The sequence below is a fragment of the Corvus moneduloides genome, chromosome 25 (genome assembly GCF_009650955.1).
Source record: "Corvus moneduloides isolate bCorMon1 chromosome 25, bCorMon1.pri, whole genome shotgun sequence".
In the NCBI taxonomy this organism is placed as follows: Eukaryota; Metazoa; Chordata; class Aves; order Passeriformes; family Corvidae; genus Corvus; species Corvus moneduloides.
Genome location: NC_045500.1, coordinates 4,453,981 through 4,481,270, shown reverse-complemented (window position 1 = coordinate 4,481,270; position 27,290 = coordinate 4,453,981). Strand labels below are relative to the sequence as shown.

Below are 27,290 nucleotides of genomic sequence, written 5' to 3'. Positions count from 1 at the left end.
CGGGCTGAAATTCGGCCATTTCCAGCCTCTGCTTGGCCACCGAAGGCCGGGCCGAGCTCGGCTGTATCCTGTTATGACACTAAAGAAACATTTGTGTGCCATTAATTTTTTTCGCTCTCGGAGTTAACTGTATTTTTCTTCCTGTCACCGTTCCAAACACACTTCAGGGTTGAGCAATTGCGCGGCTGCAGGACTTGCTTTATGTTTCTTTCTGTTTGTTAAAGGCCAATAAAAGAAAGGAGGCTCTTGCTTTCGCAGGACCTCGCTGAGGAACTGGTGGCTCTTCTCTGCAGTTGCTTGCAAATGAGTTTTATTTATAACCGTGCTGTAGTTTCTGTTGCTATGATTGGAAAACAGCAGCACATAATTATCCTTGAGAAGTTTTAATTGGTGATTTGCTCCTGACTTGGTATTAAAATAGACTCTAATTGTTTCTTATCTGCTTTAGATGCACTTTCCCTGTCTTCGGCTTTTTGGAAGTCCCTGTAGTAACTGGGAATTCTTTGACTGTATGGTGGGAAAAAGGGCTTTATTTCTTCCAGCAGGGTAAAAACTGCATGGGAAGTCACGCCTTACTGAGTAGCTAGATGTCATTATCATGCATTTTTAAAATTAGTAGAGTTTGTAAAATCCAGTCTTTATGGAAAATGGGCTGCAGCATGACATCTAAGGACTGAAAAGAATAATAGTCTTTGAGTGGGGCTTTCCATCGTTGTGCCTTCACTGTGTTTGGAAATGAGCAGTTGACAGAGTCTGTGCATAAATTCATGTTTTATTTTGCTGCTCTTGAGGCTGGCAGAAGAGAGGACTGTCTGGGGTGTTTACTGCTGGCTGGGACACAAATGCTACCACTTCATGTTGCATAGTTTATTAGGGCTTTCACTGGAGACAGGAGCTGAGGTGAGCTTGATTTTCTAGTTTTGAGTAGAGCTGTGGGCGTTGTGATTATTTGGGTGGAGGCAGGAATGATATTTCATCTGTGAGCCCAATTGTATAATTCTCCCTGCGCACAGAACTCCTGTTAATGGCATTTTAACATTTCGAACGGATTGATTAGGAAGGGTACTGGGATGTTGGCTCCCTCAATTTTAGATTTAAAAAATTCTGGACCACATCTACGGGAATTTAGCAGCAAAAAAAACCCCAACAACTCAGCGCTGCCCTAGCTGGAGATGCTTGAGAAGGAAAGTGCAAGCTTGCCCTCGGAGCAGGAGTTTGCCGAGGTCACTGGTGGGACTTGTGGGTGTTCACTGGTGTCCTTTGACTTCGTGACCCATGTGGGAGGAGAGTTCCTTGGTCCCGGAGGGTGACAGCGGTGACCACAGTCCTTCTGCTGGAAATCAAAGAGTCTTCTGTTCACTCTCACAACCGGTCTGGACCATGTTGTTAAAAGTGATGATTTTGTAGTAGAGGTGATTTAGTGTGGAAGTGGTGATTTATTGTAGGAGTGATTTAGGCATTGGAGATTTTGGCGTTTCATGCTAAGGCTGTACAGAGTATTGATGAATTTGCGTGGGGAAGGTGGTGCAGATACCAGTTATTTTCCGTATTTCATGATTGCACACAAGGATTATTTGGTTATTTCCTGAAGTGGGGTCTCCCAGTGAATTTGTGTCTAAGGAATTTGAGTGGCTTCAGTGACTGCTTCTGTTTTCCCAAGAGGCTTTGGAGTATAACCAGCAGGATTTTGGACATTAAGTGTTGTTTTCCCATTTTCCCCGCAGTGTTTTGAGCAGCACCACTTACCTCTGATGGTTATAGTTCTCACTCCCACCTGGCCAGCCCTGTGCTGTAGTTTCCAGTTATGCAGAGTGTCTCAGAGAGGAGCAGTGTTTGCTTTGGTCTAGAGACTGAATTCTCCACTCCACCTCGAGGTGGTCCTTTGGGTCACCAGGGAGGTATGTTGGCTGTGCTGCTTGAGAGATAAGCTCAGCCTCTTGCCTCAAGGCTTTATCCTCTTGGTTTCTCCTTGAATACCTCTTCCTTCCCTCTGAAAATTAGCAGTTGGAGACTTACTAATGAATCCCATTTGTATTATCCTCGAGTTTCTAGTGGATGAGTTGCTATAAAAGTGCTTCTTGCAGCATTCCAGATACTCCTCTGCCTAAGCACTCCCCCTGATATTTTATCTGCTTTGAGATAAGTAGATTCTCCTGTGTAAGAGATGTCAATAGCACTAAGAGAAAATAGACTTAAATGCATATTTTCAGGTAGGTGATGCTGTTTTCTGTGCCCCTGCTCTGGATAATTATTAGGTTTAAAGAATGAAAGTCTTAGTTCATGTCTCAGCTTGATCAAACTAAGGGTCAGGAGCCTGGATGTTGGTAATATCTCAACATCAGAAGAGAGGGCTTAAAATAAGGACAGGAGAAGCAGCAGCAAGGGAATTAGTAAAATGAAAAGGGATGTAAAATGTGCAGTGTTTAAGTAAAGGGGATAAAATACAAGGCAGGATACATACAAAATAGTAACAGCACACTTAGAAAAAGACAGGAAGAAGCAATGTTTACTCATTTTTCTTTGAAAAGAAAACATGTAAAAATAAATACATTAAAAATGACAGGAAAAAACAGTGTCCTTATGTTTCAAATGGAAGCATAAGTATAAATAGTAAAAGCCAAACAAACAGTGTTCAGCCTGTGACATTCACAAATCGTCTCCTGAACGCGGCAGATGCTTTGTTATCACCCTGCATCCTTTCCTTGAGGATTTTCAGTGTTGTGTCTGTTTGACTTCTGAGGCCCATGGGCAGGAACCCTTTCTTGCAGAGCCTGGTGGTAAATAAGAAACATTGCTGTTTACATTTGTTGGCAAACACTTAAATGTGATCCTGTGGGGCTATTCTAAGCTCTGTTTTGACAACGCTGAAAGGTCTGGGCTGGGATGTTCAGTGGCAAAGGCGCTCCATGGAATTGCTCTGGCACTGGGAAGGCAGATGAGAAGAGTCCTTCCTGAGGTGGAAAAGATCACAGCACAGGTTTCTGTACTTGGCATAATTCTGGTGTGAGCTGTCTCATTGTCCCTTTAGTCCCTGGGATGCTGTCAGATGTCCTGCTGCAGCCAGGCCGTGTTCCTGGCAGGAGGGGCATGGTCACAAGTGTGTGCTGTTCTGGATGTGGCACTCGGGGCTCAGTTCTTCCAAAAAATAAACCTTTTATGGGCAGGGAGCAGGGTTGTGTAAAAGCGGAACTGTGTGAATTAAGCAGCAGGGCCTCTCTTGGTGGTACAGAGAAGATGAAATGTTGATGCTAAAAACCTAAGAGAGAATCTCCAGGTTCTGGCAGCTCTTGGTTGCTCTCACTTGGCACAAGAACTGTGGCTGCAAGGGTAAGACTTGAACTGGTTTTACTCCTGAGCTCTTGAAGTACGTATTGGAAATCTTCAGGGATATTGGTGGAAAGCTTAACTTTATTCAGGTTCTGTTCCTTATTTTAATCTGTGAGTGCAGCACAACTTACTCTTGCTTGTGTGAGAAGCTGATCCTGAATTTATTTGCACGCTGTGCATCCTGGTTTGTGGTATCACATGCAGTTGTTTTACAAAGGGCTTGGGTGACCTCCTAAGTGGAATCAGTAACCTAAAAAGAATTAAATACTCTTTTCTGAGTATTTAACTGAGTCCTGAGTGAGCTGGAGAGGGGCTGGAAAGCTGAGGTGGGACCTGGATTGACCTGAGCAAGCATTTCCCAGTCTGGAGGAAAAGCCCCATGTGTTTAATAAAGCACCAGACTGATGTGAGACAGGCACAGGACTGGGAGTCCGCCACTCCCATAAACATACAGGCTTCAACCTGCAGGCTTACCTGGAGCATCTGATGGCTGCTTGAAAGTCTTTTTTAGCCTGTTACGATAGTGGCTGTTGGTGCAGCTTCTTGGCAGCACTTCAGACAAGGTGTCTCCTCTCAGTGCTCCGTGCCACAGAGGCACCGCTGCCTTTCTGCTGTGTCCAGATGCAAAAGAGGGTTCAAAGCTGCCAGAAGAGTGATGGAAAACGTGGAAAAGAAGAGAATTAAAGGAGGAAGCCATAACAAGCGAGCAGAGAAAGGAAATAGGAAAAAGCTGCAGTGTAAGACAGGAGAAATCAATAGGAAGTGAGTGAGAGGGAGAGAAAGGGGAGAGCTGGTGGCGGCTGCCAGATAGGAGAGGGGTTTCCTGCCTGCCCCATGCTCTGGAGGCACATGTCAGCCCTCGGGGGCCAGGACCTGCTGCTGGAAGGCACAAAGCCCTGACAAGGCAGGGCTGCAGCTGAATGTGCTGTGCAGGACTGAAGGAACACGGTTGGTGTCTGGGAGCGCCTGTCTGGCTCTTGAGGAGGCTGCTCCGAGTGACAGCAGGTCCCGTGTGACAGTGTTTGAGCCATGATGGTAATGTTCTTCTGTTAAGTGTCTTCAAAGCTGGTGCTTACAAGCAAGAAGATAATGTGGTTTTCTGCTCTGTGTCGACTTTTGAAAAATTATAATTATGTGATGTCCTCACTTAGGCACTGACCTCAGCTAAAAGTGAGCTGCTGCTCTGGGGTCTTAAAGGAGGGATTTTGCCTCCATCCTGACTGGGGCGGCAGCATCAGCTCTGGCAAATATCCAGGGGGGACTGCAGTAGAAGAGAGCAAATTTATATCGTGTGGATATAAATGCAAGGATGGGGGGAATCCTCGTGTGCCAAGGATGAAAGAGATCTCCTGGTGCTGAAGTGCAGCTCTCCAGCTGGCAATTTGTTCCTGCAGCCTGTTGGGAGGCACCAAATGATAGGTTGTGGTTTGCCCTGCGCAGGCCCTGCGGTCTGGGGAGCGGAAGTGGTTCCTGTGGGCGCAGATCTGATCTGAGCAAACCCAACACCCTCGGTCGCTCTGGGGATCCTGCACAGAGAGCCCTCTGCAATTGTTGTGGGATTCACTTTGTTGGGAGGATGTGTCAAAGTCTGTCGGGCGCCCGAAGGAGCACCTGTGCAGTGCTGCTCTACCCTGAACCATCAGCAGTAAAAGCAAATACCTCGGAATAATTTGGAAATAATGATTTGAAAGAGCAAAGCTTTCTAGGTTGTCATTCCCTAGACATATCTGGAATATTTATCTAGATATCTAGATCTCTGGAGCACAGGTTTGGATGCTTCAGTGCTGGGTGACTAGGTGTAAGAGTTTGATAATACTTGGAATTGGTAAATACTGTTTGCCAAGCACAGCAGCCCCTTGGAGTGCAGCTGAAAGCCCCAAGTTTTACACTTGAACTGGTGTAAAATGCTCAGGCTGCTCAAGTTGTGAGAATGAAGTACTTAGGGAAAAAAGGGGGGGGGGGGGAGGGAAGGCAAGCACATGTTTCTTCCAGTGTGGAAAGATGTAGGAATGTTGGTGCTGGCTGTAAATGCTGGAGTGGTGTTTACTTTGGATGTTAACCAGTGCAACTTCAGCTGTATGTATGGCACAGCAAACCCTGACCTCCCCTCCCTTTCCCTTCTAGCAGGCTCATGATCAGCTTTCACACTCATCAGTGACACTCCAGCAGTGTTTTTTGGTGTCTGCACCTGCTCACCCCATGCCTTGGCCTCCCCTCTGTCGCTGGGGCACCTGGCCCTGGTAATCCAGGCACAATCCCAGGTTTAGGCCAGGAAAACCCTTCTTTCCTGGCAGGGTGGATCTGATTGCCTGGCTCGGAGGTCAGTAGGGCTCCAGGTGGAGGGGACAGTCCCTGGGTGCTGCTCTGGCACTTGGCATTCTGGAGGAGGCTCTTGCCTCTCCCAAATCAGGCAGAAGCAGATAATTAAACTTAGCTGGAAGAGGGAGAGGAAACAGCTTTGCAGCAGGCTTGAGTTTTGGGCTGCCTGCAAAACTCTAAATCCTTTCCCTGGAATTCAGCCAGATGAAAAGAACCTGTCCCTTCCCACTCCCTTCTTTTTTTTTTTTTTTTAATTAATATCTGTTTTTTTAATCAGCCTGGCCCTGCAGCTCCTGGGAGGCAGCTCTGCTGAGCCTCCTCGCTGGCTGCAATGACAGGAACATCACAGCAACTCAGAATGTGCTGAAAATTTTGTTCCATCTGTCGCTCTCCATATACAGAGAAAATGGCTCCTTCATATCTCTAAATTGATTCTTGGAACTGATGGGATTTGATCAGCAAAGGTCTTGAGAAACTTGAAGTTTACACTTGAAATAAGTTGGTTTCTCTGTTGTTTTATTGGGGAATCTGGCTGTGTTCTGGCCCTGATAATCCAGGCACAATCCCTGGGAATATATATATATAATTTTGGGGAGTATATTCCCCCCCAAATAAGTGTTCCTATAAAGTATATATAGGGATTTAGGATTTTCCTTTCTTTTTTTTTTTTTTTTAATTACATGCCTTTTAGATCAAAAAGCTGGCCCCAAAAGAGCATTTCAAAGAGGGGAAAAAATAACAAAGAACATGCAAATAATGAGGTGGGGTTTGTTGTTCTTTTTTTCTTTTTGTTAAATAAAAAAGGTAGTTTGTAATTGGTTGTGGGGATGAGCACAAAGGGACCCTGGACACTTCAAACAAGGACTGTGACTTGTTTATTTAAATTGTAAATTTAAATGTCAAATCTCTTCATCTTCTCCTCTGAGTTGTATTTGGATCACTTTGGCGTGGCAGTAAATTAGAATAAATGTAAAATACAGGGATGAGCTGTATGGACACGAGGAGCCCTCCCAAATATCTGGGACCCCACCATGGGAAGCTCGTCCCCTGTGGGATTTTCGGGAATACTCTCTCAGTTGTGCTGAGCTTCGTGGCAGCTGATTCCATGATAACGTGCAGGGAGAATTGCCCAGTAGCAAATGAATTTTGTCTTGCAGGATCAGGAGCTGCCTGGGCTCTCCCCCTCTCTCTCTTTTCCATCACGTGGAGATGTTTGCTTTAGATTAAAGCACTTCTCTGGCATCCTGGTGGTTTCCCTGCTGCGGAAAATACCTTGGGAGGAGTTGTCTTACTGAACTGAGAGAAAACTGCGTTTCCCTTTGCTTTAATGCACTCAGCACTGACATTCTGCTGGTGACCAGTGCTTGCTTTTTACATTTACAGGTTTCTTGCATATGTGGTAGCGTGGATCATCTCAACTCCTTAAGCTCAGCTGTTGCTTCTGGTGATAACACAACATTTTGTTAGTCCTGGGAGATGTTTGACTGTGGGCAGCTGATGGGTGGTGAATGTATTGGGTTCATACAGAGGAAATTGGAAAGAAAGGGTTGTGTTTTGGCATTTGGAGTTTGCCAGGACAGCAGGGAGAGAGTTGTGGTTTCTTTCAGGCATGGGTGACTCCGATCTAGCTGATAACAGCCAGCATGTTCAAGTTTCTGTGGGCAAACTGTGTGCGTGCTCTGCTTAAATAGAAATAATAGCACTTCATGTTGTGTATTTGATGATCAGTTTTACCTGGAAAGCAGTCGCTGGGTTAAAATTTGTCTGGTTTCAGCCCTGCTATCCCTCCAGAGAAGCAGGAAGCACCTCGTGTGCAGCACAGTACAAATATATTACGTGCAAATATTCAAAAATTCAGATGAATCAGCTGCCAGGCCCCACCGAGGAGGTGCAGTGAGCTGTGTGAACGTTCCTGCTTTGCAGTCTCAAAGCAGAGGCAGATGCAGGGTTGGAGTTAAACCAGCAAAGCTTCCTGGCAAGGTTTGAAACCTTCCTTTCCTCCCTGTGTATGCCTTCAGTGCTGGGCTTTAGGGGAAGGGGGAGATGGAGAGCCCTGGAAAAGGCTGGTGGTTATCCACTGGCTGGAGGGCAGAGGAGGAGTTGTCAATAGGACAGAGTCAGAAATAAAGTGAGTTCTGGGGGAGATCAGCTGGTGTTTGGCTCATCAGCAACATCTGGAAACACTGGGAACTCTAAATTTGTGTCCTCCTTGTTGCACTGAAGCAGGGGGAAAATGAAAGTGTGTTTTAGTGCATTAAAAAAATGGATTTCTGCCTTTTCAGAGGTCGGGGCTGTGAGTACAGGTGTTGCTACCTTGCATTTTCACTTGGGTTTTTCTTCCTGGCTTTTTGAATTTGGAACTCTAAGGCTGCAGGTGTGGGATAGAATAATGATAAAGCCAGTCCTGACTTGCTTCTGGGGTCAACATTTTGATGTTGATGGTGTCCTTGAGTCAGTTTATGTTTTGTACTGTAAAACTGGGGTGGGATGAAGTTTATGGTGAATTAAAAAGGACCTGCAAAATTCTTTGGAAAGAATAAATGAAGCTCTGCCCCTCCCTCGCTGGTTCTCGATGAATAGTGAGCAGTTCATGGAGTTTTATAGGCCTGGAAGTATTTATTGCTGACAATTCCCAGCTCTGGAGTGAACCAGAACAAGGTACTGAGTCCTAAATCCATGAAATCGGTCTTGTGTTTTTTATCTCTCTCTGAATTACGACACAGTTTTAACAACTGTGTTCAGTTTGCTGGGAATGAAATAGATTTTGTCTTAGCAAATGGAGTTTCCCAGCTCTCACTGCTCTCTTCTCAAATTGTCAGCTATAGAATAATTACGTTTCTCTAATTTACGCTGTTTTGGCGTGGACTCAAGTTTGCATTTAGTGGCTGGCATAAATATATTTTGGAGCTGCTTGGGGGGGGCTTTTTTGTTTATCAGATTTACTGGAATTGGTTGAGCTTAATTCAATGACAGGATAAGCAAAAAATTGTTTAGATGGGCTGTTCTGAAATGTTTAATGCCTTCTAAAATTGTTCATGGTAAAAGATCAAGGAAGGAAACTCTGTGACCTTTTAAATGCAGCCCCATAGAACCCATTTTCCTATGCCAGAAGTCAGCCCAGACAATGAAACTGAAAGAGGGTTCCCTTTCATAAAGGATCTTTCATGTTTTGCTTTTGCAGATTTATTTTTTTTATCACAGATTTAGCAGACTTTACAGCTGTCTTTTAATCAGTTTCCATATTTGTACCAGAACTTTCTTATTTTAATTACTGTCTGTAGAAACCATTCAGCTGCTTGTTGTGTGACACAGTAGAAAATGATAATTTTCTGTAATTCTTTTCTTGGCTTAGATCACTTCAGTAATATCTATTAGCAGCAAATGCACAGAGTTACAATTTTGTGCTGAAAGTTTTAATGATTCAGTGTTTTCTCTTTTTTTTTGAGAGCTGATTTTTAAAGCACTTTGCTGAGGGTTAATGCAGCCGTGCATTAAAAGCAGACAGCTGTGGTTCAGCCTTGTAATGATTGACTCTAAAGTAGGTTGCCAGTCTAATCCTAACTTGTGCTGATCTGGGCTTTTTGCTCAGCTGCCTGCAACCCACGAGGTGGGTTTTGTTCAGGGCACAGGATTTGGGTGGTGAATCATCCTAAATAATAAACTGAGTTGTATCTCCGGCAGTAAAGTTGATTTTCCCACTCACTCACTTTATCAGTTTCTCTCCTGTCTAAATCATTGCTTTTGTGGGTAGGACTTCTGCATGTGATTTAATCTTTTATTTCTTCTCTGCCAGTTTTAATTTGAATTTTCCCTGGCATACTGCAGATGCTGTCCTCAAGTTTCACTCAGTGACTGCTGCAGCCCTGTCCATGATTGTACTTGAAAAGCTGAGGGTTTTTCTTAGGGCATTCTCATCTGCATCCTAAAAGTATTTGCTTAACTCATATAGCAAAATGCTCTGAAAATTGAAAGTTTGCAGGAATTCTGCCATGTGCAGTGCCTTCCCAAACAAGTTGTATATGCTAAATATCTGTAATATTTTCTGTACGTCGCAAGGTGCCACAGACTTCTGTCACTTCTCTTTAAAAAAAGGAATTATGCTACTGATGTAAGGTAGAATGGCTGATCTGGACAGCATTTCCACTTCAATTGTTGATCTCCCTTTTTACTGCAAAAACAATTTCCTGTTTCTGTACCTTAGTTTTTTGTTTTTCCAGCTAAGTTCCGGTAATGGAAGGAGCTGAAGTAATGAAGGGTTGTCTCTGTGAAGCAGGGGGTTTGGAAGATGATTACTTTATCTGCTGTAAGCTGTCCTTAAGTTGTCTCCTCTGACTTGCAGAAATTCCTAAGAGGAAGCTGCTGTGTCTTTAACTTCCACTGCCTCTTATGTAACCCAGCATAGCTGGGATACTCAAATGAAATATTTACTCATTTGCTCATCAGGTTGTCTCCTGCTTTCCGTAAAACAGACCCAGAGCAGCCAGAGAGAAGATTTCTTAGTCCTTTGCTGCTTGTGAGTGGCTGAGTCCAACAAAAGGTTTTGAGACAACACACAGACACTTTTTTGATGGAGAAAAGAAAACATAAAATCCCCCATATTCGATTCAAGTGCAGTTCTGTGCCTCTAACACCTTTATGACTTTTTGTAGGATGTACTGACAGAGCAGCCCATGATTTTTGTGCTTGACAACACTCAGGTGTTTCTCAGATGTGTCAAAAGATGCAGGTCATGAGCGGACTCTGATTTCCTGCTGAAATATGTCAGATTTCTCACATTTCTTCTTGTCTGTACTTTTATATTTACCCATTTTCTCAAAAAACCCCCATCGCAGTCTTTTGCTAGTTCCTGTTCATTTAGGATGTGTGGGATGGGTTTTGTTCCTTGATATAAAATAGGAGAAATGAACATTCTGAGCCCAAAGGAAGGGGGGAGAATGAGGGTCAGTGTTTATAATATAAAGCTCTGTGGAGTATTTGGGTACTCTGATGGGGAAGCTGGGCAGCCGTTCTCTCAGGGATGATTTTTGGGGCTAATAAAATCTGTTGGCAAGCTTTTTATTCATTGTGGTGTTACAGTGTTAGGGATTTACTGCTTTAAAATGCACATGTCCACCTATCCCATATCCTGGTAGTGTCTGTATGGAATTCTTTGGTCAATAACAGATTTTTTTCATCCATGGCTGCCTGAACTTCCCAAAAATTTGAGTGAGGTTTGGCCTCTCCAGCTGAGCTGAAAATATCACACCATGGAATCCCAGACTGGGTTGGGTTGGAGGGGACCTTAAAGACGATTTTGTCCCATGGGCAGGGACACCTTCCCCTATCCCAGGTTGCTCCAGCGTGTCCTTGGACACTTCCAGCGACACAGGAGCAGCCTGTGCCAGGGCCTCCCCACATCCCAAACAGGATCCTGAGGGTTTGGTGTGTTGGAGGCTGAGGATTTCCTGGCAGGACTCCCCCAGCAGTGGCAGGATCGGATGCTGAGCTCCTCCTGCTGCTGCTGCTCCGTGGATTCTTTCCACAGGGGTGTGGACTCCGTTCCTTGGGGACCACTTGGCTTCCGCTCTGTGGAGCTCTGGGAAGCTCTGCTTTTCCCAGGCCTGGCTCCTTTTTGGGCTAAAGGTCTGGAAATTCTGTGTAAATATTTACCATAGGCCAGCCTGACAGGCGGAGAGCTGGGATTGAACAAGGAGAGGAGCTTTGCCGATGGGCAAGGAGGAAGGAATTCCTTAATCAATGTGGAATATGGGGGACCAAAATTGCTGTTCCTTGCAAAGAAGGATGGAGCACAGAGACTTCAAAGTTCTGGAAAGTGAAACCTGGGATATTCAGGCTTGGGACTTGTGTGATGTTTAAGAAGCACTTATTTAACTTAATTGCCATGCATTTTATTCTAAACAGGCAAAGACAACTCTCTAAGTGAGTTGTTCACTACTTATTCCTATCCCATCTTTCCTATGTTCTTAGGAGAGATTTCTTTTTAAATTATGTATTTTTTTCCATACTTTTCTTTCCTTATCCTCCTTTCCTGCTGTTGTCCAGGACTGTAGAAATCCCCGTGGATTTAAAGCAGTGATATTCCATTTACAGTCCTCACCATTTCTTGGCTATCTCTGATTTCTCCTAAAAACCTGATTGCATCAGACTTTCTTGCTTTTTATGGTCATTTTTTTTTCCTCCTCCAAATTGTTTTCTTATTATGTCCTGTGACTGAGCGGACTGGGGGAAGGAAATCTGGGAAATCAGAGTAGGAAGCGAGACAGATTCAGGAATGGAAGCTTCTTTCTTGTTTTTACACTGTTTCCTGGCAGCTGTGTTGGTTTGCAGTTGAAAGGGATGTATTGTGTTGCTTTCTCCCAAAAACTGTAGATAAAATAGAAAAAAAAATTAATTCTGTGATTTTTTTTAAAGTTAATTATTTCCATAAGCAAAACAAAATTGCAGACAACAGTTAAGTCTTACATGACTGTGCCCTAAAGTCCTTTTTTTTAATACTAAATGTTTTTCCTGATAGACTGAAATTTCATTTGGATTCTTCAAAGTCTGTTTGACTTCTTTATAACGAAGAGAAGCTGCAATATCCATTTCTGACCCTTTTAAGCTTGTTTTATGGTACAAATGCATTTGTTTTCCCAAGTGCTGATGCCAATAACAGAATTTTTATGTTTCAGGGAATTGAAAATGTCCCTTCTGAGTTAAAAGCCTTGAAGCATATTCCTTTTGTATTCCTGGTTCCTTCTCACTGAGTTTAATGACTTCAAGTTAAATATTTTGCACGAAAATTTAAAATGGATGAATCTGAGGGGTTTTTTTGCAAGGATATTTAATATATATAAATATATAAAAGACACAAATACGTATATAAAAGACATAAATCTATAAAATACAGAAATACATAAAAGTAAGATATAATACTCTATAATGTTGTACATATTTGTATGATTGTAAAGCAACCTGCAACCTTAAATTGGTGGTAAGGGTGAAGTGTGGCAAGAAGCTGGGAAATGTGAATTTGCTCTGTACAGTGAGGGAAATAAGAAATACCAATGTTTTAACCAAAAGATAGTTCAGTAAATTAAGGTTTATTGGTCTGTGAGATTGTCCCATCTGTGTTTCACTTGATGATGAGGAGCATTAGGGAGAAAAATTTGGAAGTCATTGATTTTAGAATGTAACCCAGGTTTAAAAATATCTCTGTTTTGACACCCTCAGCAGAGGCTGTTTGGTGCATGTGATTCTTACTCAGGCATGCATAAACTGGATATGGAGCCCTGCTCTGGGATTTGCAGCCCCTTTTCCCTGGCGTCCTTAACTCTGATTCCACACTGGTTAAAAACCCCAATATTGATCATTTTTTCCCTTGTGCTTCCCAAGGACTGTGACAGGAAGGGGTGCTCCTGTGAGGATCTGAGCTGATCCTGGCCTGGCTTTTTCCTTCCCTCTGGTTACCATTTTCTTCTGGAGAGCTGACATTTTCTGCTTTGTGAAATTCCTAGAAAATTGAGGAGCTGGGCAAACGTTTCAAAATAGGAACCAATGAGACGGAGCTCTCTGCTATTTCGAAAATGATAATGCATGCCACTGGAAAAGGGAGAAGCATGGAAAATACAAGTTCTGGCTGGGAAATTATTGCATGGAGCAGGGAGATGGAGGGGTAGGAGTTGATTTCTTTGGCTTCCTGTCCTCTGGGTAATTGCAGCCTTGCTGCAGTTATGGCTTGGAGATGATGTTTGGTACCAGCATGCATTGGACTGGGCAGGCTAAAAAATTCAGTCATGAGAACTGAGGAAATGCAAAAAGAATATAACCCTGTTAATATATTAAAGTGGTTTGCTGCAGTTTCATTTTGTAATAGGCCTCGTGATTTGGGAGGAGAAAAAAAATAGTGGAATTTAATGAGGAGTAGGGTAATTCAAATCAAATCACCAAAAATGAGTTTGGTGGAGTTCTCTGGGGTTATGGCAAGGACTAAAATAGAGATCTTGGTTTTTCCCTGCCCTGTCTGTATGTGGCAATTTGGCCGCTTGTTAATGGAGACCCGCAGCCCGGGGCGTGCTTGGAGCCCTGGGAAGATTTACATTAATCAAACACAAACAGACAGTGTAGCGTGAAGAAATTTCTATCCCGCCAGCACTGCTCCCAAACTTCATTAGGTTATTGGGGCAGAAAAAGAAAACAGCCCCTTCACCCTCCAATCCTTCCCCAGGGCTTGACCACTCGGGGAAGCTCAAAAACCTCACAGCCCCCCTGTTTTGACCTCTGAGTTTCCCTGTGTGGATGGCAGAGAGGGGCAGTGCTTCGTTCTCAGCCCGTTGCCTGCCTCCCCACTCCTGAAACAATCCAGAGGCTGTGTTTTCCTGGTGTGGGCGCTGCTTTTCCAGGTGCCACGCGTTGCAAAACGCCTGGAAACCCAGTACGTGCCCAGCGTGGCACAGCATGACCCCTGAAAGGCTGGAAGTGGATTGAGGGGAAAATCTCAGTGCCCTCTGCCAAGCCTTTGTTCCTGTGCCTCGTGATGCAGCTCCTTGGATCAGTGTTGGGATTTCCTGGCGGGAATGCACACAAATCTGTATTTTTTAATATATATATATATATTTATGTATGTTTATATGCACGCATATAGATGCACACAGAACATGCACCTCCATCCGTCACGCATACATAAACATATATAGAGATACATATTTTTCCGCCCTCCCCCAGGACAGCCGGAAATGCTGAATTTTAAAATCCCAGCTCTGTCTCCTGCTTCCCCTGTTGCTGTGGGCTGGCCATGGATGCTGCTCTCCCTGAGTCCATGAGCAGCCCCGGCTGATGCTGCTTGGGAGGAGGTGGGAGAGAAGAGGTGGAGTTTCTTCCCTCCCCTTGAGTGGTCAGTGAACAATCAGGCAGATGCCTGCCAAGGATATCCAAGGAGAAGCGTGAAAACCCCGGGAAGCTTCCAAAGAGGACAGCTCAGGCTCCTTGGGGAGGATTTGGGATCAGAGCACTCCCCCTGGGAATGGGCCTTTGGGATCTCCCTGCTCAGCTGACTTTGGCGTGTGAAACAGGTAACACAGAGCCTTTGTTCCTATTCCCTGAGACAGGAATACCTTCCTTGAATGCAGAGCAGAGAGAAAGGATTTTTCCTTTAATATCTACTGGAAAAAAAGGGTGGGAGGGGAGGTTTGTCTCCTTTTTTTTTTTTTTTTTTTCCCTTTCCTTTTTTAATAGCTGTTTTGTGAACCTGAGTTGCTCCTTTGTATTTTCACTGTGAAAATGGCCAGTTTAATATGTTTGCTGTGAAAATCTGTGTCTTGGTGTCTGAGCTCAAGAACAAAGGTTTTGACAGGCTGGAAAGATGCTTTAGATGTAGATGCTGGCAGCTCTCCCTTCTTTCCATTTCCCAGTAATTCCATACCAGACCCTTCTCACCAGCCATAGGGAATGTGGTTTTTGATAAGCTGATATTTTATGCACGTTGATGTTAAATTAGCTGTTGCTGCTCAAGCAGTCATCTCTGAGTGTTTTGGGTGGGGTTTTTCTTTTCTGAATACACTTTTCACTGATATTACATTTTTTTTCCTAATTTTATTTTATTGCGTGTTCTAAAAGTGTTCTGAAAATTAAACTTAATTGTATCAGTCGCAGTGGTGGTGTGGACAGATTTGAGGCAGTGTTGATACAGTGACAGCCATCAGATGAGCTATGAGAGAAAATGCAGTGTTTTGTACTAATACATGAGGTTTTGATGTGGAGAGGCTGTGAGATGCTGGGGGGATTTGTTTCTTTTTAATATAAATACAAATACAGGCAGTGAGGGCTGGCAGTTCTCAGCATCCTGCCTGGCTGAGGGAGAGGCACCAAGAGCTGCTGTCACTGAACCCAGTGGGGAAACAACTCCAATCTGGCATTGCTGTTTCTTGGTTATCTCCATACCCCTTCCACATATCTTGGGGAATTTGCTGCAGTCACCTCTTAGCAGCTGGTAGCTTTCCTGAGTAAATATTTGTTTGGGTTTGGTTTTGGGTTTTTTTTTTTCCTTTTGCTTGTATTTTTATTTATTTTATGAGACCCAAGAGGCAAATACTGATACAAACACATTCAGAGGCCTATTAATAGCTCTGTGTTTGACTCATAGGCTGTTCGTAGGATCTTGAGCCATTTTACAAGGAGCTTCACTCCTGGTTTTTTATCTTCCATTTTACAGTCAAAGAAACAGGGCTTGATGTTGCTGAGAAATCCTAATCCTGTGTTCTGCTCTAGTCGGTCTTTCTGGATTTATGCTGTACTTTAGATGGAGGGGAGATGAAATGGGAAGGAGCAAAGCATGCCACGAATGCCTGTGTACATTTTTCCCTCCTCATGCAATGTGTGCTATGTGCATCTTTTCTCTGGTGTTTTATGGGCCAGAGCTGCATTTCAGGGCAGAAGTAACAGGTTTGCGTATCCCAAAAGCCTCTTTCTTTTTCTTGGGCCATTTAAACAACTGAGAGAGCTTCAACTCCAGTATATAGCGCTGCTAATCTCTTTATAGCTCAGCTGACATCACATTTTCTTTTTTTGGAAATCCTGACAAACTGCAATGCATGGTGGAGAAACTTTCCATGGATGCTTCTAAAATCTGAGCGAATGCTGGGACAGAAACCCTCCTGGGAGGTGTGGAAGCCAGCAAGGTGAAATGCTCCTTCAGTTGCATACTTTGAGTTTAGGCTCAAATAGTTTGGGTGCCCTTGGTGTTTGTATCTACAGGAGTAAAACTTCACCAGAATTAGCTGGGAAGGACTAAGAGCTAAAAATACACAGTACAGGTTAAGCAACACTGTGGTAATGATTTCTTGATTCTCTCCGTGCTGCAGCTTTCCTTTGTAAAATTGTGGATCCAATTTTTCCCTTGATGTAAATTAAGCCCCTGGGAGCACTTTGCCTTTGGGTGGTTTAAGACATATTAGCTGTAAATTAGTTTATGGCAGCTGGGAAATATTTAGAAGCTTTGCAGAGGTCAGAGGGGTGGATGTTGTCTGCACATCCCATGCAGAATGGGTGTAATTTGGCCAAAGGTTCGTCACTCAGTGGGAGAAGGGAAGGCAGGGCTGGAAATGCTTTTGGGTTGAGTCTTTGCTTAGCTTTGAACTCATAAACGGCTGGTTCTGGTGAGCAGGCGAGTCTTGGCTTACATTTCCGAGCAGTAAACGCACATGAACCTTTAAAACAACCCAACGAGTGCTGAAGGAAAATTTAAATTAAGACAAGGTGCCTGCTGACCTCGTTTGTCATAGAAGTAACTTAATGAAACTTCTGAGTTGTACAGTAGGTCAGACAAACTGATAATACCTTTGGAATGTGTAAATCCATGGGGGAAGGTGCTGCTGAGCTCCTGTGCTTCTGCTGATGTTGTCAGGTTGTAGGGACATCTGTGTCAGGTAAATCACAGGATCCCGGGATGGTTTGGGTTGGAAGGGACGTTAAAGATCATCCAGCTCCGTGGGCAGGGACACCTCCCACTATCCCAGGCTGCTCCAAGCCCCGTCCATCCTGGCCTTGGACACTTCCAGGGATCCAGGGGCAGCCACAGCTGCTCTGGGCACCCTGTGCCAGGGCCTCACCACCCTCACAGGGAACAATTCCTTCCCAATATCCCATCTAACCCCACTCTCTGTCAGTTTGAAGCCATTTCCCCTTGTCCTGTCACTCAAAGCCCTTGTAGAAAGTCTCTCTCCATCTTCCCTGCAGGTCCTGGAAGGCCACAATGAGGTCACCCCAAAGCCTTTTCTTCTCCAGGCTGAACAATCCCAATTCTCCCAGCCAGTGACACATTAAACCGGGCAAAGCTCATAATGCTGAGGAGCACAGCAACAACTTAGCCTTGTCTTTTCTTTAAAACATCTTTTTAGAAAGACACACGGGAGGAATAATAAATGTCTTATTGCAGGTTCTTTAGTACGCTCTCAGTAGTCCCAGGCCGTGGAGGTGTGGTGTTCCTGTGCCAGGCAAGTGTACTCACTCCCCAGAAATGTGAACTCTGGGCCAAATACTCCTCTGTGCCTCTGAACCTTGTACATATATTTGCAAAACTTAAAGCTGCCTAATTGGAGGCAGCGTTACACTGCGTTGAAAGCTACATTTCCAGTTGTATTACGTGCACTGTGTGTTGGGGTTGGTGTTTTTTTTTTTTTTCCTCTCCTCCCTTTCTAATTGCTGTCTTTTGCTGTTTTTAAGGACTGTTTCCACACCAGGCTCGTTGCTGGTTCATAACAACCACAAGCTGGGTATGGCATTAATAAGGAACTAGGCTTGGTGCCTAATGAAATGCACCAACTGCTCCCCGCGCTGGGGCAGCACGAGTGATGCCAGTGCTGGGGGTGTGTGTGCCAGGTGAAAGCAAATCCCGCGGCACTCCACAGCTGTGGGCCTCTCTGGTCTGCTTAGGAAAAGAAAATTGTCTTGTTCCTTTGATATTTTTTTTGGGGGGCATTTCACTGGAAAGCTGTTGCAGACGCTGTGGAGGAGGAGCGGTGCTGCTGCCACCGAGCCAGCTCCGCATTGCAATTATTGGCAAGCAAAGCAAACATTTCATTTCCCCGTAATTAGCTGCAGTTTAGGGAGGGCAGGTTAATTTGGACTCCACGCCCTGTCTGCGCAAGAAACCCTGGTGCTTGATTTGATTCTTTCAGGCTGTGGGCAAAGGGGTTTAAAAGGACTTTTCAGAAGTGAAAGCTGGTGGAATGAATCACAACAAACGTGCTCTACCCCTCTTCCTTCCCTTCTTCCAAACAGCTGGAGCTCAGGATGCAAAGATGATGTGAAAATACGGAAAAAATGGGGTATTCTGGGGCTCTTCTAGTATGGCCAAACTGCATATTTCAGCTTTTTCTTGCTTCAGGGAAGCTTGAGCTCTCAAGGCCTGGGAATATTTGTCCATGGCCTACTTCAAAATAAATAAATGAGTGAGAAAACTCATAACTTTTGAAGTCACAAGCTTGACCTTTCTCCTGTACCTGGCCACTTGTGTTAAATGGGTCATGCAGTAAAAGGTTGCAGAGGAACAAATCGTGAATGTTTCTTGTCTGCTGGGCGCTCGTTCTGTGTAAATTTTTGTGATGATAACATTTTCTGGAACTCTTTTTAGAAAAGCACTTGGCCTCTTTCAGCATTTGTGGTGTTTAATTTTTTTTCCATTTCAAAGCTGTCAATTTTTCTTTCCCAGAGGTGAAAATGGAGAGATTCAGTAATTTGTAACCAGTCACGTTGGGAAACCAGTAGGAAATCGCCTGGGATTTGGCAACCTCTGTTCCCCACCAATTTCTGAGCGGGGTTTGTGCTTGCTCTGAGCTACATTCAGTGGCCAAACCTCATCCCTGTTACTCAAATCTTGCTTTTAGGCTGAATCTAAAGGCAGCATTAAGGAAACGTGAGCAACCTGGTTTATTTATGTTCCCTCCAGAGCCCCCTCCCCAGTTTTCATTTGTTTGGCTGCTTCCACCCTGCTGTAGGGCTATTAAACAATAAATGGCCTTGTGTGACAACTTCAGGGCCTGGAGAGGGAAAGCTGCTGCTTGGAAGCTGAGCCTTGGAAGTCAGTCAGGAGTGGAAGAACAGCACTGGCTGCTGAAAATGTCTCTGTCCCCTCCCCTTTGGAGAGTTTCTGCGGGGACTAAAAGTTCTTGCAGGGTCCTGGCCTGAGCAGCAGAGCAGCACAAAGGCCACATTGAGAATAGCTGCTGGGGAAGCCCTCCTTCCTTGCCTGCCCAGTAAATGCAGCTCTTTCTCCATGAAAAGCCCTGACATCAGCTCTTGGAAAAATCCAAGTGCTTGTGTCATGGAAAATAGCTGAGGCACTTGCTTGGGCTGGGGCTGAATGACTGAACTGTGGATGAAACGTCTCTGGAGATGCTTTTCTTCTCCCTTTTCCGAATGGTGCTGTTCATGGAGAGACTGAAACCTTTCCCATCTCAGGGTTTTACGGGGAAGGACGCTGAGGAAAGAGCTACAGCTGGCTGTAGTAAACTCAGAGTACCCTGCTTGTCATTTTTACAGGACATACTATGATGATACATTCCTGTATCATCAGGAAATTCCATGTGTGGAGGCAAATCTCCAAATTCTTGCTGTTTGTTTTATGGAGCAGATTTATCTTTGCATTCTGCTTTTCTTTCATAATTTAAGCTGGGGGGTTTTTTTTCCTCTTTTCTTGCTCCCTTCTCATGCCGCCACCTTCTCTTCACCCCTCTTGATGAAGCCCCTCACCCAGAGCCAACCACAAGAATGAGAAAGAAATCTGTATATAGGTATTTAATTTTTTAAAGCTCAATGAGGAAGCATCCTGTGAAGGCAAGGCACAAGTGGAATTCTCTTTTTCTGTAGAAATACCTTCCTCTTGGAGCCCTGACCCTCCCCATCTTACAGATGGAACTTGCCAGCCTTCCAGACTTTGATTTTTATCAAATTCATCTTAACCTAGTTTTAAGTGTTTTGCTCAGCACGTTGGTTGCCATAGCACCAGTCCCTTGCATCGATCCATATCCTGATCCATCAGGAAATATGCTGATGGGCTCTGTTGGCTACTCTGCGCTTTCTCTCCTGAAAGGAAAATTGAATGGCATATTCTGGTTATGGATAGAGACATTAGTGGCTTGAAAAATGATAAAATATTGAATGGGAGGCATTTCCTGATGCTTTATTAAGGCAAATGCAACACTGAGGCTGCTGGGGATGTTCAGGGGGGTTTGACACAGAACATACTGGCTCTGTGGGCTCTCTGGTCACTTCCCTAAATTTCCCGTGTTCCTTCTCCAAAGGCAGTGATGCCTGTTCACGGAGCTGTCAGCAGGGCAAGGTTAATAATGCCAGGAAGGATTCCTCCATGAGTCACTGCGTCAGCTGTGCTGCCTGCCTCGGACTCCCACAGAAATAACATGGAGCTTGCAGTGCCTCCCTCCCTTCTGCCTCCTTGCACAAGTCCCCGAGATCCATCCATAGGCTCTGACAGTTCCCAGGAATCCTCCCCATTTGGATCCCCGTTCCCCTGCTCCGTGGGTCCAATCTGTTGACATCAGTATGCAGTGGTTTTGGGGGTTTTTTATTTAGGAAAAAACCGCGGTGGTTTCCTGAGCTTCTGTACTTCGATCCATGGAAAAGATGACCCAGCAGAAAGCTGCTCTTTCCGTGGGTTAATGCCGAGGTGAATGGACTGGATGTGTTGGATCAGGGCTGTCCCAGACTGCCTGGTGTGCTTCCAGCTGCAGTTGGTGGCTGCGTTTTCTCCTGCTTGCCAAAAGTTGCCCGCTTGCTGCATCCGTGTTTTCCCTGGATCTGCCTGTCAGTTGTTATCTCCTCAGCTCCTTTGGCTCTCCCACTGCCCTGTGCCCTTTTCCTTGGGACACAAAACTGCCTTTAGCTCCGTGGAAAGGTCGTGCGGGTGCCACTTCGTGTCAGCACTCTCCCCTAATGCCTTTGTCAGGGCTTTTAAGAACCTGCTCTGGTGGATCTGTGCCTCTGCAACCCTGGAAAACAAACTCCCTGCCGTGTTCTTCTTTCATTCTGTCTCTTCCAAGGTGAAATTCTGGGAATTACCTGCAGAATAGCATTTATGACAATGCTTACTGTGCTTTCAGGGCACTTTAAACCTCCTAGATTTAGATAGAAAACGAAGCATTTCTCTGAGTGCTGTCGGTGAGGTCCAATCAGGGTGTTGAAAATGAAGTTTAATAGGTATTAAAGGAGCTGGGTGCGCTAGGAATAGTCCTGAAACTGTTCAGTGATTTTTACCTGTCACCCAGGAACAGACTGGTTTTTTCAGGATCTGTTTGGGGATGTATGAACGAGAGGAGAGCACAATCCAGCTCAGCCTTTCCGAAATCTTGAACACCCATCCCTGGGAGCGTCCAAGGCCAGGTTGGATGGGGTTTGGAGCAACCTGGGATACTGGAAGGTGTCCCTGCCCATGGCAGGATGAGCTTGAAGGTCCTTCCAACCCAAACCTTTCTGGAATTCCAAGTGAGCTAAATTCACTTTTCACCAAAATCTGTGGAGCTGGTGCTGGCCAGAGGCTTCTCATTGACTCGTGGCTTGGTGAAAACCTCCTGAATTAGGATGAGATTTTAAAAAGCCATAGTTTAGGGTTTTTATTGGGGGGACTTGGAGTTAACCTCTGGTTTCCCTCTTCTCTTTCTAAATGTATGAAAAAGACAATGAAAATGATCAACCCTGGAGTATTTCTCCTCTCTCCTGAATTTGGCATGATCAGCTGTGCTTGCTGCTTTTCTTTCAGAGTTAGAATTCATTCCGAGGGTTTTTCTGCAACAAGCAACATCTTCTTTAAATGAAACTAATAAAGCACTGAAGCAGCTTCTATTGCAACTGTTCATCTCCTAATTAAAGATGAGTTCTGTCAAGCAAGCAGTTTTTGGCTGTTCTCTCCTGCATGGGTTTCACAACATTTCTTACTCATCTGGGCACAAGTTGGAGTAATTTCTCCTTGCACGGTGCAAACACACACAAGCTTCATTTCAGGCGTGTGAGCAGTCCTGGAACTAAAGTTAGGCACATGAATAAATATTTCCAAGGTTGAGGCCCTTGTCTGAATCTAAATATTTTTCTCTTTGATCAGCTTTTGAGATAACAGATACTTGAATTCTGGTAATATTTTAGTAAGGGAGGAAAAAACCCCCCACATGGTTATCTGGATGCTGTGCTATTTATGGTCAGCTATATTTTCAACCTCCCGGGCTAGAATGGAATGCTTTGTACTGCTGGAAGCCGGGAATCCTTCCTGCTCTCATGTTTTTTGACACATTAAGTCTTAAAATTACCTTTTTCTGCCTGGCTTCGAGGTGGTTATTAGGCTCTGGTGGTGCTTATGTGTGAGCTAACCTGAAATGTAATGTTTAATCTGCGGTGTAACTATTGGTAGGTGTATTTTCCTCACTTAGATTTTCCTAGTGCAGCATGACTAAGACGACACGCTTTTAGTAATTTGATGCATTTAAATGACTTTTAAATTATTCGGACCCAGCATTTTAAAAACAAAATCTGACTTGGCTTTTAATTGGTGCTGGTATTTGGGAGAGTGGAACAACTCGTTTGAAAATGTGCTGATGTTCATCAGTTATCAGACAAAATGTCTACAGGGTTTTTATCGTGGAGCCTAAACTTGCCAGCTCCATTTGGAATTAAGGCTCCAGCTGTTCACCACACCCTGCTCTGCCTTCTTGCTCCTGTTTACAGTAGGAGGTGAAATATATTTTAATTTGAATTATGTTGTGCTGGGTGCCGTAACACGGGGAGGGGATTTTCAGGGCTGCTTTCAAATGTAAGAATATTTGCAAGTGAAGATCAGTTGCCCTGAAACACAGATAAACTCACGAGAGCTCCTCTGTGATCTTTGATGGGATTTTATCCACTTTTGCTCCGCTTCCTGCTGTAGTGACACAGCGTTTGGGAAATGAGGAATGTTCTCCAGGTGGTGTTCAGGCAGGGAGCTGGGAGGAGAGGCAGAATGTGGTACTGCATGCTCCCAGCAAGGGTCGGTGTTGTAGCCTCAGCCCAGCTGACTCTTCCACCTCAGATTTCTGTGATTTCATAACTCAGTGCCCAGGAGTGATTGCAGATCCAGGAGGGGAGGTTTTTTTGGAGGGGCTGGAGAGCTTCACCTTCAGCGTGGCTGGACAAAGCCCGTCCCTTTCTTACTCCGTTGATTTTAGGGAGTACCTGTGAAGCAAAGGAAAGGCAGGAGAGGGTGTGGAGTGGTGGATGTGCAGCATGCAGAGGCTTTGCTGGGGTGCCCTGCTGCCTCCTCCCCTGCTCCCACCCTGTCCCTGCCTCCTTCTCTGCTTCTTGGGAAAAGAAGGAAACTCGGGATGCTGGCAGGTGGCCAAGGGGCTCCAGCGCTTCCCAGAACTGCTCCCGGCACGGCTGCATGGGATGGGGGACACAGCCCTGGGCTGGGGTCTCTTCCCAGGGAGGAGAATTCTCCAGAGCCAGCTGGATCCTGACCCTTTGTACCATCCAGCTGTGAGCACAGCTATGGATTGGGAACAAGGGGATTTTGGCTCCCACCCCACAGGAACTTGAAATTCACTGGTAACGTCAAAGCACTGAAAAAATTCCAGTGATTTCAGTGCTGCTTTATTTACAAAAACTTTAAAGTTCCTTCCTAAATAATTAATCACCAGCCTAGGTATAATAAGCAGAAAAGTTTTACACAACTTCTGGACCTGGAAAATAGGACGTTTGTGTTTCAGAGATAATAAAGAGCTCTGAACCAGCCCAAAAGATACAGCAGTGAGCTCACTTTGTGTTGTCCACAAACTCTGCCTGTTGCTGCAGGAGCAGAGCCTGCAGTTCTGGCTGCTGATAAGAACCTCTATAGGATTAAGTTTGTCACTGAAATGCTTCATTAAAATACTTACCAGTGGTGGTAGGGCTTTTTATGCGGCTCAAAAGTTCAAATGCATCAGATAATAAAATGGGGTGTAATTCATCCTAAGCATCTTTTCCTGTCTTTCCCTGGCTTCCTTTTTTTTTTTCTTGTTTTCTGCTTTTCAATGAAACACTTGATTGCTGCTGCATCTGTTGACTGCTCAGGGTTCAGGCAGGGTTAGATTGGCCTGAGATGACTTTTGTTTGCTTTGCTTTGGGATTCAAGCTGTCTGTCCTGCACCAAGTCCTCCGTCAGTGGCTGAAATGTGTAAGTGGGAGGATGGGATGCTGAAGAGATGTGGCTTTGCAGGTAGAGCTGAATGAGGAGGGGATGTTTCTTATTTGAATCAGAGTGGATTTCTCAGACCTCTCAGATTAAAACAGAGCTCTTGGGGGCTGGAAGAAAGAGGACTGCCACCTCTTGCCTTCAATGAATTAACTTTCTGCTGTTTATGCAATCACAGGGCCCTATCTACCCCCTTAGTTTGGAAGCTGCTGTTGCAGTTCAGCTAAATTCGATGCTGTTATCTGAAAGATGGCAAGTGTCTTGCTGTGTATAATTATTTTCAGGAACAGGCAGACAACATTTTAATTTCCCTTGCCTAATGTGTCATCAGATGCTCGTTCGGAGTTCCATATTAGTGCATGTTTGCACAGGGGATTGGCATGTGGGAGCTGGCCAGTTTTGGGTGTATCCACACTTGATGGCACAGCTCTTGCTCCAAGAGAGGCATTAGGCTGGCTCTGTGCAGCTAGTTACGGTTTTCAGGTAATGGGGAGGGAGTTACTGGAGCTTTAGGACTGGGCTTTTCCTGCCTGGGCCGCTTGAGGTGGAGTTATCGAGGAAAGAAGAGGGGAGTAGGTGACAAGAGGAGCATTTGGGGCAGTTTTGTGGTGCCACAAGGAATCTTGGATGGAAAGCTCTGGGAGAATGGTTTGGTTCTGTGTGCTGGACCAGTTTCTGGGATGGGGCCATGGCTCAGCTCAGAGTCACAGAAACGCCACATCCACGTGTTCCCTGCACACCTCCAGGGATGGGGGCTCCAAACCTCCCTGGGCAGCCCCTTCCCATGTCTGACCACCCTTTTCATGGAGAAACTCCTCCTGCTGTCCAGCCCTCCCCTGGTACAGCCTGAGGCCGTTCCCTCACGTTCTTTCACTCATTGCCTGGGAGAAGATTCCAAACCCTCTTGGCTCCAAACTTTGAGCTGAGCCTGACTTTGGAGCTGCTCCTTGTCCCTCTCGTGTTGTCCTGTTCTAATCCAGACTTCCCGTGGGACTGTTGATCGTTACCAGACTGGTCTGTTTAAACTAAAAACATCAAATGAAATTATGAAATGGTCATTTATTGCCCTGGTAACGTCTGTGGTGTTAGAATTGTGTGGGCTTGAATTTCTTCCCTCTAATCCCTCACCCTGGCACTTCTTGGAAAAATGTATATAAATAGGAGAAAATGCATTAAGAATGACTGTTGTATATAGAGGGGGAAATTATCAGCTATAAAACACCTGTAGAGCCTTCATTTAGAACAAAAAGTGATTTAGGTTACCTGGTCTTTCCTTGCACAGCTCTAGAGGTGTGTTTTGCCTTCCAGATGAAGGATCTAAAACACAAAACGAGTAGGAATGGAGCTGAACTTGTGAGTCTGAGAAGGAAATAGTTGTGTTTTTTGAGAGCAGAAGTTTTGGTGCCTCGAGCTGGATGGCACCACCTCGTCCTGGCAGTAATTGAAGGGAAAAAAAATCTTGGATTCGTAAATCCCACGTTTTCCTCAGTTACAAACACAAACAGACTTTTTTCTCCTTTCAACTTTGTTGCTTTTGTTACCTGTATGTGTAATGCTACTTGGAATAGGTAATACAATTTCAGCTTTGTTGCACTTGTCTCAAAGATGGCAAGTTCGTGGAGTTCCATGAAAATAGAGATTGTGAAGGTATCACAGAAGTGTAAAATAACTGTTGGTATTTAAGCATTAATGGTGATATCAAACCTAATACTGAAAAACATACATTAAACTTCTGTTCTTTTTTCTTTTCAGGTTTCCTCTCAAAAAACCTTCGAGGTGAGTTCCTGAAAATTGTTTTTTTTATTGTAAATTATGTATTTTTTTATTGTCAGTGATGCTGCAGCATTTTTGCAGGGGGAATGCTTTTAAAAGTTTATAAAAAAATATAAATACACAAACACAGCTTGTAGTACCCATTACAGATGTGAGGAAATCAATATCCAGATGGGGATAAGGTGCCAAAAATAGATTTGTTGGTGGTGTCCTTGGCATAGGGTGAATGTTTGCATTCTGTTACATGGCTGGGGGCTCATCTTACCTGAGATTTGAGATGGTCAGGGAAGGGACACTGTTGGTACATCATGTACAGGTGCTTCCCTTCTGGGGCTATTCTGAATCTTTAATTTTGGCATGCTGAGATATTTCAACTTTGCTGGGAGAGTTAAGATTTCAGGAGGGTTTTTTCCATTAAATTTATTTCGCTTTTAAAATAAAATACGGGCTGATGCTGACTGATAAAGAGAATGCACTTGCTGTTACCAATTCTGGAGGTTACCAAGACTGTTCCTGGAACCTTGGATACGCTCCCAGAGATTGCAAGGGAGATCATTTTCCCCTTTGAATTCAGCCTGGGAATAAATTTTTTAAGCGAACTCGATGCCTACATTTCAGTCTGAATTTCTGGTGAGCAGGCAGAGCTGGGTGAGGTTTTTTCTGAGCAGTCAGGCAGCTCCTGTGGGCTCTGCAGTGAGGATTTTGTGCTTTTCTGTGCCCCAGACATGGCAGCATTCTGAGCAGAGAGTCTCCAGCTGACAAGAAGCAGAAGGTTGAACGCTGCAGCAGCACCCACGACTTTGATCCCACAGGTAAAATCCTAAAATTCGAGAAAAAACCCCAGCAAAAGCACTGGGAAGCAGAATAAAAATGATTTTAATGTGCCATAAATGTGGTTTTCAGAGCTGTGTTGTTCTGCAGAGGCAATGTGGGCATTGAAATGAATGTGGGCTTGATTTTTAACACCCTCATAATCAACCTGGATTAGTGTATCAGTAAATAATTATAACAGCTTCCACTTTGAGGAAAGTCAGGAGGCAAAGGCTGTAATTAGCTGTGAGGAGTTCTTTAGTGAAGTCTGAAATTGGAGATGTGGTTGGCTCAGCCAGCACTGGGTTGCCCTGTTGGGGTTTTTAGTTTTTGGAGGTTTGTTTTGCTCTTTGGTGCATTTTGATCCCTCTCTGCC

At 44.6% G+C, this 27,290-nt stretch overlaps 1 protein-coding gene across 2 annotated transcripts in view; it reads left to right on the top strand.

Moving 5' to 3' along the window:
• Nucleotides 1-27,290, top strand: part of ARHGEF12 (Rho guanine nucleotide exchange factor 12) — a 67,820-nt gene that overhangs the window by 4,472 nt on the left and 36,058 nt on the right. For both annotated transcript variants that reach the window (XM_032133596.1, XM_032133595.1), the window contains exons 2-3: nt 26,084-26,107; nt 26,828-26,916. In XM_032133596.1, the coding sequence (XP_031989487.1) occupies nt 26,084-26,107; nt 26,828-26,916 (113 nt within the window). The remainder of the gene's footprint in view (nt 1-26,083; nt 26,108-26,827; nt 26,917-27,290) is intronic.